This window comes from Fonsecaea nubica (genome assembly GCF_001646965.1).
Source record: "Fonsecaea nubica strain CBS 269.64 chromosome Unknown Scaff131, whole genome shotgun sequence".
Lineage (NCBI taxonomy): Eukaryota > Fungi > Ascomycota > Eurotiomycetes > Chaetothyriales > Herpotrichiellaceae > Fonsecaea > Fonsecaea nubica.
Genome location: NW_019173804.1, coordinates 1 through 13,648, shown reverse-complemented (window position 1 = coordinate 13,648; position 13,648 = coordinate 1). Strand labels below are relative to the sequence as shown.

Sequence of the window (13,648 nt, the reverse complement as noted above, 5' to 3'; positions counted from 1 at the left end):
GAACCATCCAACGCCCAAGCACCAGCAAATGACCAATACGCTACTGGCAGACAACGCAACTAGCTGAATCACCGATCCCTTGTCCCTGGCGCGTCCGTGGCTACGAAAGGTTGAGGTCACTCCCTCCCTTGCTGGGATCTGACTTTTTTCCTGCTGGGCTTCCCACAGTGACTCCCTTGGTGTATCCACACTTTGCCCCCCACCACCGTGTCGTTGTCGCTCCTCTGCAGCAAAAAATAAAAGCAGAATTGCACCGAAATCATCAACCTTTTCACCATTTTGCCTTTCTTCACTACTTCCTCACCTTCTTCACCGCAACATTCCACAGCTTACCACGACACTCTTGATTGGAAATTTCTTGGATCTGCCTTTGGGACCACCAAAGGCACCTCATTCACGGCTTCGACATCGTTTGCTCTCCGTTATCAAGGTGCATCTACATACAGACATCGTCACATCGTTAATCAGCCTCGCCCGCCTCCTGCTGAAGCCTCAAGCCTCAACGCCTGCTCTGTGCTTTCACCTTGACATCCCAGACCTGCTTTTCCCCCAATTTCAGCTGCCGCATAGGTCGCCACTCGAGGTTCTTCCTCCTCGTGAGGGAGAGTCGCTGAGGCACAGCCAAATTCCTAGAGGATCCGAATCCCGCAAACCTCCCTAACACTTATTGGGGAACATCTTATCACTCAAATTCCTAACATAGCCATTTTGCATGGTTATGGCACCTTCTGCTATCGCCATTGAAGAAACCAATACGACAGTTCTGACTGACAACCAAATCGACAAGGTCGATTTTGTCGAAACTAATCATGGCGTTGAATCCGATGTGACTGGTCTGGCCTCCAAGGCGCTGATCCAGAAAGTCCTCAAGGAGCAGATTGCTCGTATCGATGTTGACACCTGCGAGCCCGGCGAGGAAGATGCATTTTATGTGGCGGATCTGGGGGAAGTGTACCGTCAACATCTACGCTGGAAATTGAACCTGGGCCGAGTCAAGCCCTTCTATGGTGGGTTTTGACCCACTGTGTTCCATCTCCTGCATGTGCTCACAACTGTTACAGCGGTCAAATGCAACCCGGACAAGGAAGTGCTCCGCCTCCTGGCCAAATTGGGCACTGGATTCGATTGTGCGTCTAGGGCCGAGATCGACCTGGTATTGGGGCTTGGCGTTTGTCCGAGTCGCATCATCTATGCTCAACCGTGCAAGACCAAATCGTACTTGAGACACGCTCGCAAGGCTGGCGTCAGCTTGATGACCTTTGACAATACCGACGAGCTGCACAAGATCAAAGAGTGCTATCCCGACGCTGAGCTGGTGCTCCGAATCTTGACGGATGACTCAGCAAGTGCTTGCCGGCTCAGCACAAAGTACGGGGCCAGTCTGGAGTACGTCGAGGAGCTGCTCTGTCTCGCCAAGGCACTGGACCTCAATCTGGTCGGCGTCAGCTTCCACATAGGCTCCGGAGCGAGCGATCCGAACTCTTTCGACAAGGCGGTTAGAGACGCACGCCACGTGTTCGACCAAGCGGCCCTGCTGGGATACGATTTCAAGCTGTTGGACGTCGGAGGCGGCTTCGTCGACGAGACATTCGAAACCTTTGCGGGTAATCTCCACGAGGCGCTCGAGGAATACTTTCCGGCCAATGTCCGTGTGATTGGCGAGCCTGGCCGCTATTATGCCTCCAATGCCTTCACGCTCGCCACGAACGTCATAGCGAGACGCGAAGTCGCGGTCAATCACGAAGGTGGGAAAGGGTACATGCTCTACCTCAACGACGGCGTCTACGGCAACTTTTCCAACATCATCTTCGATCACCAGCACCCCGTCCCGCAGGTTTTGTCCGTCGCACCCGGCCGCGGCCAGGAGATGATCGAGTACTCCATCTGGGGCCCTACCTGCGATGGCATCGACGTGATCACCGACCGCTATTTCTTGCCTGGCGTGGTCGAGATCGGCGACTGGTTGTACTTTGAGAACATGGGCGCGTACACCCGGTGCTCGGCTACCAAGTTCAACGGATTTAGTGATGACCACGAGGTCATTTACATTTCCAGCGAGCCCGGTGCCTCGGCCTTACTCGGATATTGAGCGTGCCAGGTTTCTCTCCGACAAACTTGGCAGAATCAGTATGCAGAGAGGCGGGGGGGTTACCTCTTGAAAGGTGCAAAGTGTGGTTGCAACCTGCGGCAACATGTTGAAGCTGTCTACACTGCAACAAAGCCTCACTCAAGTGTGTGTGGCTCGAAATTTTCCTTATTCGTTATCGCACTCTCCTTTATCGCCCAACCGGGCCCGATAGATCAGATACTTAGATAGAAGATGTCTTCACCCTTACCAGGAAACAAACACATAGGGGCTCAAGTTCCATCACCATTCAAACAATTTACTCATAAAGAACCTCAGCCTCGCTACATACAAGCCACGCGCTTCTTTGCTATGGGGTACGATCAACGTATACGTACTTGTAGGCTGCCTGCCTGGCCGGTCCCGCTAGCTAGCTAGCGAGCGAGCGAGCATCATCTTGATCGAGTCATGACCGCATCTGGTAACTCTTGTAAGACAGACGGGGAAGACATCTATACCCGTGGTGCTGGTCCACCTCCATACCTATATACGTACGCACTAACTAGTACCAGAACCAGCACCGGCACTTGCACGATACGGCCGAAATGTCCTTTGCTCCTGCCATGCTGCCCTTTGAGAGTTGAAAAGTCTCCGAGTTTTCGTATTTTTTGACTTTATATGGCTGTGAGTGAGCCGCTACGCTACGCGAATGGCAGCTAGGAAATTAATTGCTGGTGCCTGGACATGATATGATGTACCTACCCGAGCACCGAGCAGCCTCCAAACTCCAACTTCTAACTTGGTAGCGACAGAGTAGGTACACAAGTACAGTGGAGATCCAATAGTGCCTAGTAGTTGTAAAAACAACGTTTGACAGAGAGACAAAGTTGGCGAGAGATTGATATAAAGAGTATCTTGCTGCTCCTGTTTTATCCCATAGAGACGCATTCTCTCTCGCTTCGTTCGTATCGCAAACATGACTTTTCACCCTGATTCTCTTCCAGACTTGACCGGCAAAGTCTACATTGTCACAGGTGGGAATTCTGGCATGTAAGTCCTCATGTCTCTTCTCTATCGTGACACCTGCTACAGAGCAGAGATCTAAACGCTTCGCAACAGAGGATATCACACTGTTTTTCGCCTCGCACAGCATGGCGCCCATGTATACATGTGCGCGCGATCTCCTACGAAAGGAGCAAACGCCATTGCTAGCATCAAATCTTTGTATCCCCAGGCTCACATAACGCTGCTTGAGATGGACCACCTAAAGTTATTTCTTTCCAAAGAAAGCGCACTGCATGGATTGGTCAACAACGCTGGAATCATGGCCACACCCTTTGAAATGACACAAGACGGACACGAAGCGCAATGGCAGACAAACTACCTTGCACACTGGGTCTTCACCTCCCACCTTCTGCCTTTGCTGCTGAGTACTTCCAAGACTCTTCCACCAGGCAGTGTGCGGGTCGTGAACTTGTCATCGTCCGGTCACAATTCAGCGCCTACAGGTGGGATCAACTTTGCCGACACCTCTCTCAAAAGCGGCGGTAGCGGCATGGGCCGTTATGGTCAATCGAAGCTCGCCAACATCCTCCATGTCAAGACCCTCAACGAGCATTACGGCCCGGGTTCGTCGAATGCCAAAGATGGAAACGGGGAGATTTGGGCGACCGCTGTTCACCCTGGACTGGTAAAGAGTAACCTGGGAGAGCATGCTGAACTCCCCTTCATCTTTAAAATGATAATCTTGCCATACATGGCGCTTGGTGGAGGAATGGACGGTGACAAGGGATCGTGGACGAGTGTCTTTTGCGCGGCCAGCCCCGAGATGAAGGCCGAGCAGAGTGGTGCTTATTTCCAGAGAATTGCGGATCCCAATGGCTGGCAGAGTGCCATGGCCCAAGATAAGCGGCTTGCTGCGAGGCTGGAGGAATGGACGAGCGCAGAAATGAAGAAAGAGGGATGGATTAGTTGAGTCTGCGCCGTCGGTTGTACATGCGGGATGGGAAAGCCAGCTGGCCAGGCACAACAGGCTATGTCCAAACAAGTTGGCCCACCTCCCACCGTACTCCAGGTGCCTGTGACGTCAATTGCCAATGTTGTTATCGATAAGGACAAGGAGGGACGGGCAGCGATCGCAGTCTGCAATGCCGACGAAATACAAACCACGAGAAAAAAGTCGTCGGCTCTTTCACACAACTCTAATAATATATCACCACCGTTGGAATATCAGTACCCTTGACCTTGATCCAACCTTCAATATTTCCTCCTGTGACATCTTAAGTTGCCTTGTGGGCCGCGTCTATTGACACACACGTCCTCCTCTTTTCCTACGGGCCACTCCCCAACACTTCTTCACATCCCTGCAACAATGGCACCCACTCCGGTCACCATCATTACAGGGTTTCTAGGTGCGGGAAAGACAACTTTGATCTTGAACCTCATACCGCAACTCCCAAAGAATTATAAAGTAAGCGTCAAAGAATGAGCACTGAGGCGTCGACCGATATGATCATTTGCTCGCGCGGGGTCCAAGTTCTAACTGAAGAGCACAGCTTGCCCTGTTAAAAAACGAGTTCGGTGACGTCGCTGTCGACTCCCAACTAGCAGGATCGGCCTCCATCTCGGGTGTCCGGGAACTCTTGAATGGGTGCATATGCTGTAATCTCGTTGGTCAATTGAGCGATGCTCTTTTCCAGCTCAAGGACTCAGTCGCACCCAGTAGAATCATCATCGAAACCTCCGGATCCGCCTTTCCCGCTACGCTTGCTATGGAAGTTAACCGTGTATCGCGAGAGCACCCGGGCTCATTCAACCTCGACGGCGTCATCAGTGTCATTGACGTCGAGAACTGGAAGGGCTACGACGACACCAGCTACACGGCCAAGATGCAGGCCAAATACACCGATCTGATCGTTTTCAACAAGTGGGAGCTCGTCGATGAGCGCATGTTTGAAGATGCCCTGGACCGTGTCGGCGATCTAGACGTCCAAGTCGCTTGGGTCAAGAGTCAAAAGGGCTGGGTTGATGTTGAAGTCATCATGGGTATCGACGGAGCAATGGTTCGCGACGAAGGGTTAAGAGGAGCGATCGAGTTCAACGAAGAACACGCTCACGGAGATCACCACCACCATCACCAAGAAGAAGTCGAGGTTCTGAGTGTTGTGGTGACGAATGAGGACATGACCAAACCACCTCAGGGTGTTGTCCTTGAGTCCTTCGAGGACCTGCTGCTTTCTGCCCCTAAAGACGAAGTCTATCGCATCAAAGGGCTTGTGCTTTCCTCAAAACCACCACCTGATTCTACAGGCGATCGAAAACCCAGCATCGCAGTCGACTCAGAGGGCCAAAGTCTGTATGTCTTGAATTGGGCATTTGGCCGGTGGACATACACGCCCCTTCCCAGCGCGGCCTTTAAGGCCATGGAAAAGGCCAGTGCTCGGTTGACCTTCATTCTTGCCAGAGGGGAGGCGAGCAAGTGGACCCGACGACTTCAAAAAGGAGACTTTATCGCCCTCGAGGGAGAGGAAGGGAAGGAAGAGAAGGGCGTCCTGAAAATTGACAAGATAGGGTGATTGAATGAGAAGTTGGCCCGACTTTCGCAGGAGTACAGCCGCCACACACACCGCAGCTGCTGGGCTGTGCCACAATATGAAATGAGCCCATCTAACAGCACGAGCAAGCATTCTGAGCGACGGGGAAAGCACAGCACTCTGCAATACCCGGCCTCGGATCCTATCGCCCTGCTGTCGGGTCAGGTCTTACAGAATGGCTTTGGGTTTTCAGCCAGATGACCCTGGCCGAAGTATTCCTAGCAACACCACCAGCCAATGGCAGATGCTAGAGTCACAATTCTCTTCCAACGAACATCTTGCGGCGCCAGAGCAAGGGAATTTTCTTCGGTCAATTGGCTGATATTCGATGTGTCCACTGTGCCGCTCCAGACCTGTCCATGACCCTCAGAGACCTGTCAAGCTGCAACCGCGGTGAGAGACACTTCTAAACAGGGCCTCGGTCTACTCGGGCTGCTATGAATCGTCGTGCAGCTCGCCCCAAGGATACGACATCTCCGGCCTCCCCGGCCTCCTCTGCACCTTTCTAAAGGTGAACTATACGACGGGATTGGGATTGGCCATTAGCCTTGATTCTACGTGTGAAAACACATCCCACTTGATTTGGAACCCAACTGTGAGCCCTTACCAAGCTGGGAAGGCATGATCTATGCGAATTGATTTTTTCCAACTCTGCCAGGTATCTCAGGATATCTCAGCGTCTCGGCTCGTTGCTCTAGCTTGGATGAGCGCCGCATCGCTGGCACTTTCTGTGTGTCAACTCTGAAAAGAGCCGCGTGCTGGTTTTGTAGTCTCAAAGACACAGGTCCATCAGCGCGGCTGTTCGGCTTCGCAACTCCTGATCTGACACTTGTACCAAGTTTCCACCTCTTGACTGTTGCCCGGTTTTATCCGCTGCAAACGATCTCCCGATACATCTGGGCGAGGTGCTGAGCTTGGGTCTGCGAACATCAAACGGAGGTCATGGTTCTTCGATAGTCTGCAGATGGATCGAGGCTGGCAGCCTGTGCTTTCCGAATCGCTAGGTTCATTAAGGATGACTGTGGTTGCTGTCCATCTTGCGGTGGATCGGTGACCATATCTTGGGTCAATTCACGGCCGTCAATAACTCCAATGGCGTGGCTCATTCTCTACAAAAAGATCGTTCACATCATGAAGACTGGGATTCTCAACCTTGCAGTGCGAGACCGAGCGCGAGTTGACACACTGGCCCTCAGTGCAGTTGCACGCAGTCACTCGTAAAGTGGTATATTGCTGAGTTGTTTTGAATACGAACATGCAGTTGAAGATGCTGGGCACTTTGGCGCACATTGTCAAACACGTGACCGGGGACGAGATACTGCGGGTCACGTGGCTGGCTCAGAAATCGAGGTCTCTTCGTCGTCAACCAAAGGGGTAGGTCGAGAGGGCAAGCAAATAGGTTCATCGAGTGGTTACTAGGGGCTGTTCACGCAGGTGCCCAATTTCTTCTGGAATTGATGGTCATCAAGATGGTCAATCCGCTGTCATCTCTGGTACACCGTCTCGGAAGTAACAAACTATGTACATGTACACTCACAACAAATCGACTTTACCACTGTTGCATTCATCCATGTCCTCCGGGATCACAGCAAGGCCTTCACCTCGCCCTGCCCATCCAGCTCCATGAAGCGGACGACCTGGCCGAGATGGTCGAATCCCCAGAAGCCCTCGACCTGACCTTTAGCATTCTCGCACTGAAACCACGGCAGGCCGAAGGCGCCGTCGTTGAAAGCCTGGTCCGTGTTCGCGATCAACTGCTTCTTGACCTCGGGCGCGCCCATACGGGCCATGTGTCGAGCGACGACGTCCTGGCCGAGCACGGGTGTCAGCACGCGCGAAAAGGTATTCGGCTCGTCGATGTCGCCCTGTGTCGGGTCCGTCCACAGCGCCGCGTACAGCGTATCCAGAGCGCGGACGAAGGTGTCCTGTTGTTTCTGACCCGTCGCCTTGTCGTTATCCTCCATCCACACGCTGGTCAGGAACCGCTGCAGCTGGATCGTCGGCTTGGGGAACCCGGCGGGAAGCTTCTCGGCCATGGGGATGTGGAACTGGCGGCCCCAGCGCAGCCGCTCGACGTTGATCCAGCGGTCCTTGTTGCGGATCTCGATGGGCGTCTTGTTGCCGCACTGCTTCATCAGCCCGCCCAGCAGGATGGGGATGTATGTGATTTGCACGTTGTGGAAGATGGAGGAATGCTATTAGATGTTTGACGGTGGGTTTAGCACATTGATAACCAAAGCATTTCGGGCAGAGGTTGTTGAACCCTCCCCATCTTCGCCTGTCGGTGCGGCCATGTAGAGCCATCTACAAAGATAGAACTCGACCAGGTGAAAGTGTCACACAGAGACAGAACGTACCCGTAGGAAATAGTATCCCAAGTATGCAAAGGGACTGACAATGTCGACATAGAGGGTGATTTTCCCCTTCGTTCCGCCAACCATTTTGCCGCCTTTGGTTTCGCGCCGCGCCGACTCTTCTCTTTTGTTGTGTTATATTACGTGTGGGTATTGATCGGAGACGGGGTGGAGTGAGTGTGTTTATGTTGACTGGATTGGGGTGGCGAGAGAGAAATGGGAAGTGACGCGGTGTTGTGTGGAAGAAATGAAGTACATATGGAGCACTACATCATGTTCCCCATCATCTTGGATGACAACTATCAAATAAATAACACGGTCAAATCGCACTTCTTTCCCCATCTCCCCCACAATTGACTACTTTTCGTCGTACTCGTATCTCCATCTCCATCTCCTTCGCGAAACGCTGTGCAGGAGCCGAGGTCCAATGGCGATATTTCCGAAGAACCACCAGGGGAACCCGTTTCCCTGTTCAGAGCGCGCAGTTCGCTAGATCGACCGACAATCTGCCTGTGCGAGGTAAATATCTCCGAGTGCCGAATGCCTATGTATGGTTGGATGAGTCTGTGATATTGACTGTTCTCAGCCTTGTATGCTCGGCTATCGCCATGCCCCTACTTATACTTACGGGGAGCAGATATAAGCTCAAGCCTTGTGCCTTTGCAGCCTTCAGCCACCGCAGGGTCTCAGTTGCCCAATCCGAAAAAAAGGTCTGCGGCGACTAGCGAGAAAGCAAAGTTCCCTCTTTGTTGGTGCCCAGGCATTGGTCGGTTGTGTTGGCAATGCAATTTTCAAGATCGACCTACTCGATACACAGCCACGTTTCGCCCAGACGGTTGCCTTTTGCTCAGCCTCGATGTGGTCAAAGCGAGGCTGGATCTACTTTTCAATGGCGGTTTGTCCTCTTGCCCGTGTCCTCTTATCGTCACTGCTCCTACTCTGTCACTGGTACATGCACCTCACATAGCACATGTCACCTAGGGAGGGACATTGAAGAACACAGACGATACGCCGCTTCAGAAGGCGGCATAAACCATGTGTGACACGGCACCACGTCCGCCTCCATTCGAATACGAGCCACTCGATCCACAGGTCTCGGGGAAATGTATACGGTTGCTTCACCCCCTGCCCCTCTCTGACGATGGGGTTATACGGTGTACCCTTGAGAACAATGTCTCTATAGCTGAACAACCTGTGCCACCTTACACCTGTCTCTCGTACGAGTGGGGGGATGATGTGGACCACACGCACTGGATCGAGGTCAACGGCAAGTGTCTCGAGGTCTCGCGCAACTTGTTCGACTTCTTGAAAAGCCTCCTCCAGCAACAAAACGGGACTGGTCTGCAGGGTTTGTGGATCGACGCCATTGCCATCAATCAGAAGGACCAGAAGGAGAAGAGTGTGCAGGTCGACCAAATGCACGATATATTTCGACAGGCCTCAGAAGTGCTTTCCTGGCTGGGTCCAGCGGCACATGACAGCGACGAGCTCTTTCATTTCCTGGAGAGTTTGGATATTCCTGTCCCAGAAGGAGCCTCTGACGCCGATACGACCAGGTCGCTCGAACGCAAAATGTGGTACGAGCTTCAGCACCGATTCTTCGACGCTGGACATCGGATTCACCGTGCGGCGAACCATCTCTGCAACCGCACGTACTGGGGGAGGATGTGGATTGTCCAAGAGATGCTCCTTGCCCGGAGACTCCATCTGGTCTGTGGCTCCAAGCGGACACGTTGGCTACGGTTCGCCATTGTTCTCGAAGCCCTGCTGAGCAAACAAATCATGTTCAAACATCTGCTATGGATCTCGCGACGTTCTCCAGTCGAACCAATCCTTCAACACTGGCTTCGCGGCTGTGACGGGGCCGAACCAGAGGACATCCAAACCCTCTTCACCACATTTGCAACCTTTCACTGTTCCGAGCCTCGCGACAAGGTGTATGCGTTGCGAAGCCTGAGCTGCGATTCGAATCTGATCGAGGTCAACTACGAATCCCCAATCGAGGACGTCCTGCTCCAAGTACTCCGAGTCTTCCGTCGACAGATGCTGTACGTTGAATTTGCTGCCGTGTGTGAAATGTTTCGCGTAAATCTCTGGCGTTTGTTTCCGCTTTTCGACGAAGGGCAACCGCATCCCAGTCGCGGTGCGAACAAAGGTCCCATGCAATCAGTGGCCGGGTTAATTCAGGATACCTCTGACTCTGCAGTCCCCCCCAAGTTCTCGGTTGATCTTGGAACCATCAAATTTGGGGGTTCCCGATACCAGGGCGGTGTCGTTTATTCGTGGACCAACTTGATCGAGTTGTCGCGGAATGGCCGGCTCAAACAGTGCAACTGTGCCCCATGCCAAAAGGGCTGGCAAGCGATCAGGTTCAGCTCGTCATCAGGGGGAGCCGAGTCTATCGACCCATCCCTACAATTGAATTGCGAGACAGATAGGTTCGACATCGCGCAAAGCACGGGAGTAATACTCTTCTATCAGCAACGCGGCAGTGGCCAGGAACGTTACCTGGCGCCCTTTGCCACCGGCATCATGCTGCGAAAAGTCAAGAATACCTTCTCTGTCCTCTCAAGATGGAACTATGATTTCATATTCGACAGCGATCCTGGGTCGCTGTATGTCCTGTTGTATCACGACCCGGAGGTGCGCAAACTGAACTACGAAAAGTCTCTCCCATACACGAGGTCTGTCTCATATACCATGTCACAGCTTTGGAATTTTGTTTCGCACCGAAGTCCTGGATTTAGCTCTGGCCTCGACAAGGACATTGGCCTATCCGCACTGGATGAAGTCGAGGGACTCCCCAATGTGTCGATCCAAGGGACCATGGCCAACTGGAGGTGACCTTACCATATATATACACGAGGTACTCGGTAAACTGTTCCACCTGAACTAGGATTTATTACCTACGCCTCTTGAGATGATCGAGTCCAGCCGAAACTCTCCCTCCTTTCCTCTCTGCCGAGAGACATTTTGGGTCGAGCCGAGCAGCGCCACCAAAGGTCCGGACGAGCCTGGAGCCAGAGCCACGACCCGATCGGCTGAAGCTAAAGGGGATTAACTTTGCGTCCAGCACCGCCATCAAATTTGAACGGGCGCCTTTAAATGGCTGGCTGAAAAAACGGCCCAGAACAGTTCTCGACACTCCCTTTTGGGGGTTGAGTGAAACATTCTCCTGCTTGTACCGATTACAAGCGACAAACACAATGTCCCCGTTCGCTTGCCTGGCACATCACAGGCCACGCGAAAGGATCCACCACGTTCGCTTATATTCGTAAATCGCTAGTTCGAGATATGGAGGCTCCGCAGGGTGAGTGGATTTTGTGGAAGCCCCGAAAAGGTCTCCTTCAAAAGGGAGAGGCATCGAATATACAGTCGTTGTTCGACCTCGTTGAGTCAACTTGCTCTCTCCCATTGCTGCTAGAAGAAAAGTTGGCAACATGGAGACGTCAAAGCAGGGCGACAATGTCGTCGTCGTCGAATCTACCGAACTGCCCTCCTCGTCACATTCGCAGCAACCAATCAACCCAGAAAAGCAGGCCGAAATCCCGATCCCCGTTGCCTCGTCATGGCCCAAAGAACCAGTGCCCCTTGTACCCGACACCAAAAACCGACTGTTTATGGGCCTGTACGATGGCGTCCTCCTGGCCGTGCCGCTGATATTGGTCGCCAAAATCGGTCTGGTGATTGGGGCGTGGAAACTGGACCGACGACACCGTGGTGACGAGGTCGACCTGGTCAGTGGACTGACGACGTTCCTGATCGAGTTCAACGGCCAAATGACGACGGCGTTTACTATTGTCTTTGTCACCATCATCTCGACCCTGGTGCGGCGGTACGCGCTGTGGAAAGCGCAGACGGGGGCACGCATCGCAGATCTCGAACAGCTCCAGGGCAGCATCAGCCTGCCGAGCACAATCAAGCTGATCTGGTCGCTGCGCGCTTTCACCACCATGAGTGCCGCCCTGGTCGCCATCTGGTCCTTCTACTACCTGGGCAGTCAGGCCAGCAAGCAGGAATTCCAGCGCGTTGACTCGAAGCCTTACCACAAGATGACTGGGTACACGGCCAGCACGGGCCCGCTGTCGGGCTTCAGTCCTAATTACGACAACACCTATCTCGCCTTCAACATTGACGATCTAAACGCCGCTCTGATCACCGCCGTGGGTTTCACCAAATCAGATTACAGCGCCGCCACCGCGATACCCGAGGGCACTGACTCGATCGGGTCGGCCGTGTTGCCCGACCTCAACGCCATCCTGGACCAGGGCTTTTGGGTCAACAATGTCGGCTACGTGGCCCCTCATCCCGGGCGCCACGGCTGGGTCGATGTCGCGCACCAGTCCCAGCTCAAGATGAATGACGACTACTCGGCCTTTGTCGGGCGGGCGACATATTTCCAGCTGCTCAGCGACGGCTACGGGCCGATTGCCATCCAGATCAACGAGTTCTTGGGCGAGTACACCCTGCCGACAAGCTACATGGCTGTGAACTGCGGCCGGCCGACTATCCTCCCGTACAGCTCGTTCCCCAGTGGCACGTTCATGAACCAATCCGTGAGCTTCAACATGACGCAGCCCCGAGCGGACGCCCCGCGTGACACCCAGGGCCACCCGCTCCGCGAATTCGCATTGTCGACGCGCTGGATCCCGAACAATGACCACGGCATCGTCGAGCGCGGCAGCTCGCGGCAGACATGCAACATCACGACCGTCAACGTCGAGCTCAAAGTCCACTGCGGCGTGACGGGCTGTTTCCCCAAAAAGATGCGGTACGCGGCGAAGCACGCCAACCGACAGAACGCGACGTCGTTCGCCACGCCGTTCGACGACGACGTTTTTGCCGAGCGGTTCTTCAGCGCCCTCCTCCTCTCGCGTGGCGGGCAGGTCAACGTCTCGACGCCCACGGACGTCGGGGCGAGCCTGACGCTGGGGGTGGCGAACTTTCTCGGCGCGCCGCTCGACACGCTGGGTGTCGCTGAGGGGCAGGACAACTATGACGCGTTCCTCAACTCGCAGCTGCGCGGCCTCTCGCTGCCCCTCACGCAGTACTTCAACACGTACTACATGCTCTCGCAGGCCGTGACGGGGGTGACGCCGACCTTTTCGCCCGACGACACAGCGTTCCAACCCGTCCGGATCGACGGCGCCCTATACGACCCGCACTACGCGATCCGGTGGCCGTGGATCGGCGTCGACTTTGCCGCGTGCACGATTTTGCTGCTCGCCTCGCTGGCCGCATGCTGGCTACGCGCGCACACCCTCGCGCCCGACATCTTTGGCTACGTGTCCTCCCTGACGCGGGACAACCCGCACGTCGCGCTGCCGGACAATGGCACCACGCTCAACGGGCTCGAGCGCGCCCGCTTGCTGCGCAACGTGCGCGTCAAGATCGGCGACGTGTCGCCACCCGACGAGCCCTCCGGCAGGGTCGGCCTCGCGCAGGTGCACGGCCAGCCCGTCGCGAATCTCAAGCCCACCGTGGCGTATGTTTGATGACTTGTTTTTATATATATCTCGTTGAAATATTTCATTTTCATATAAGAAATGTACGCATGTAGAAATGGGAGATAAAACTCTCTTCTTCTCCTTCTTCTTCTTCTTCTCCTTCTTCTCCTCCTCCTCCTCCTCCTCCTC

General features: G+C 54.1%; 6 protein-coding genes across 6 annotated transcripts; 5 read left to right on the top strand and 1 right to left on the bottom strand.

Annotated features, from left to right (window-relative positions):
• Positions 1 to 718: 718 nt before the first annotated feature.
• Positions 719 to 2,089, top strand: AYO20_11036 (hypothetical protein; the record flags this gene model as incomplete). The annotated part of the gene is made up of 2 exons (XM_022649289.1): positions 719 to 1,007; positions 1,062 to 2,089. 2 exons carry the CDS (start codon positions 719 to 721, stop codon positions 2,087 to 2,089), a joined length of 1,317 nt encoding a protein of 438 aa, XP_022494717.1.
• Positions 2,090 to 3,041: 952 nt separating this feature from the next.
• On the top strand, positions 3,042 to 4,040 carry AYO20_11035 (hypothetical protein; the record flags this gene model as incomplete). Its single annotated transcript, XM_022649288.1, has 2 exons — positions 3,042 to 3,115; positions 3,185 to 4,040. The coding sequence occupies 2 exons, from the start codon at positions 3,042 to 3,044 to the stop codon at positions 4,038 to 4,040; spliced, it is 930 nt and encodes a 309-aa protein (XP_022494716.1).
• Positions 4,041 to 4,436: 396 nt separating this feature from the next.
• Positions 4,437 to 5,640, top strand: AYO20_11034 (hypothetical protein; the record flags this gene model as incomplete). The annotated part of the gene is made up of 2 exons (XM_022649287.1): positions 4,437 to 4,535; positions 4,621 to 5,640. The coding sequence occupies 2 exons, from the start codon at positions 4,437 to 4,439 to the stop codon at positions 5,638 to 5,640; spliced, it is 1,119 nt and encodes a 372-aa protein (XP_022494715.1).
• A 1,601-nt stretch (positions 5,641 to 7,241) lies between these two features.
• On the bottom strand, positions 7,242 to 8,099 carry AYO20_11033 (hypothetical protein; the record flags this gene model as incomplete). The annotated part of the gene is made up of 2 exons (XM_022649286.1): positions 7,242 to 7,853; positions 8,016 to 8,099. The coding sequence occupies 2 exons, from the start codon at positions 8,097 to 8,099 to the stop codon at positions 7,242 to 7,244; spliced, it is 696 nt and encodes a 231-aa protein (XP_022494714.1).
• Positions 8,100 to 9,047: 948 nt separating this feature from the next.
• On the top strand, positions 9,048 to 10,856 carry AYO20_11032 (hypothetical protein; the record flags this gene model as incomplete). Its single annotated transcript, XM_022649285.1, has 1 exon — positions 9,048 to 10,856. The coding sequence occupies one exon, from the start codon at positions 9,048 to 9,050 to the stop codon at positions 10,854 to 10,856; it is 1,809 nt and encodes a 602-aa protein (XP_022494713.1).
• A 596-nt stretch (positions 10,857 to 11,452) lies between these two features.
• On the top strand, positions 11,453 to 13,507 carry AYO20_11031 (hypothetical protein; the record flags this gene model as incomplete). Its single annotated transcript, XM_022649284.1, has 1 exon — positions 11,453 to 13,507. The coding sequence occupies one exon, from the start codon at positions 11,453 to 11,455 to the stop codon at positions 13,505 to 13,507; it is 2,055 nt and encodes a 684-aa protein (XP_022494712.1).
• Positions 13,508 to 13,648: the final 141 nt, after the last annotated feature.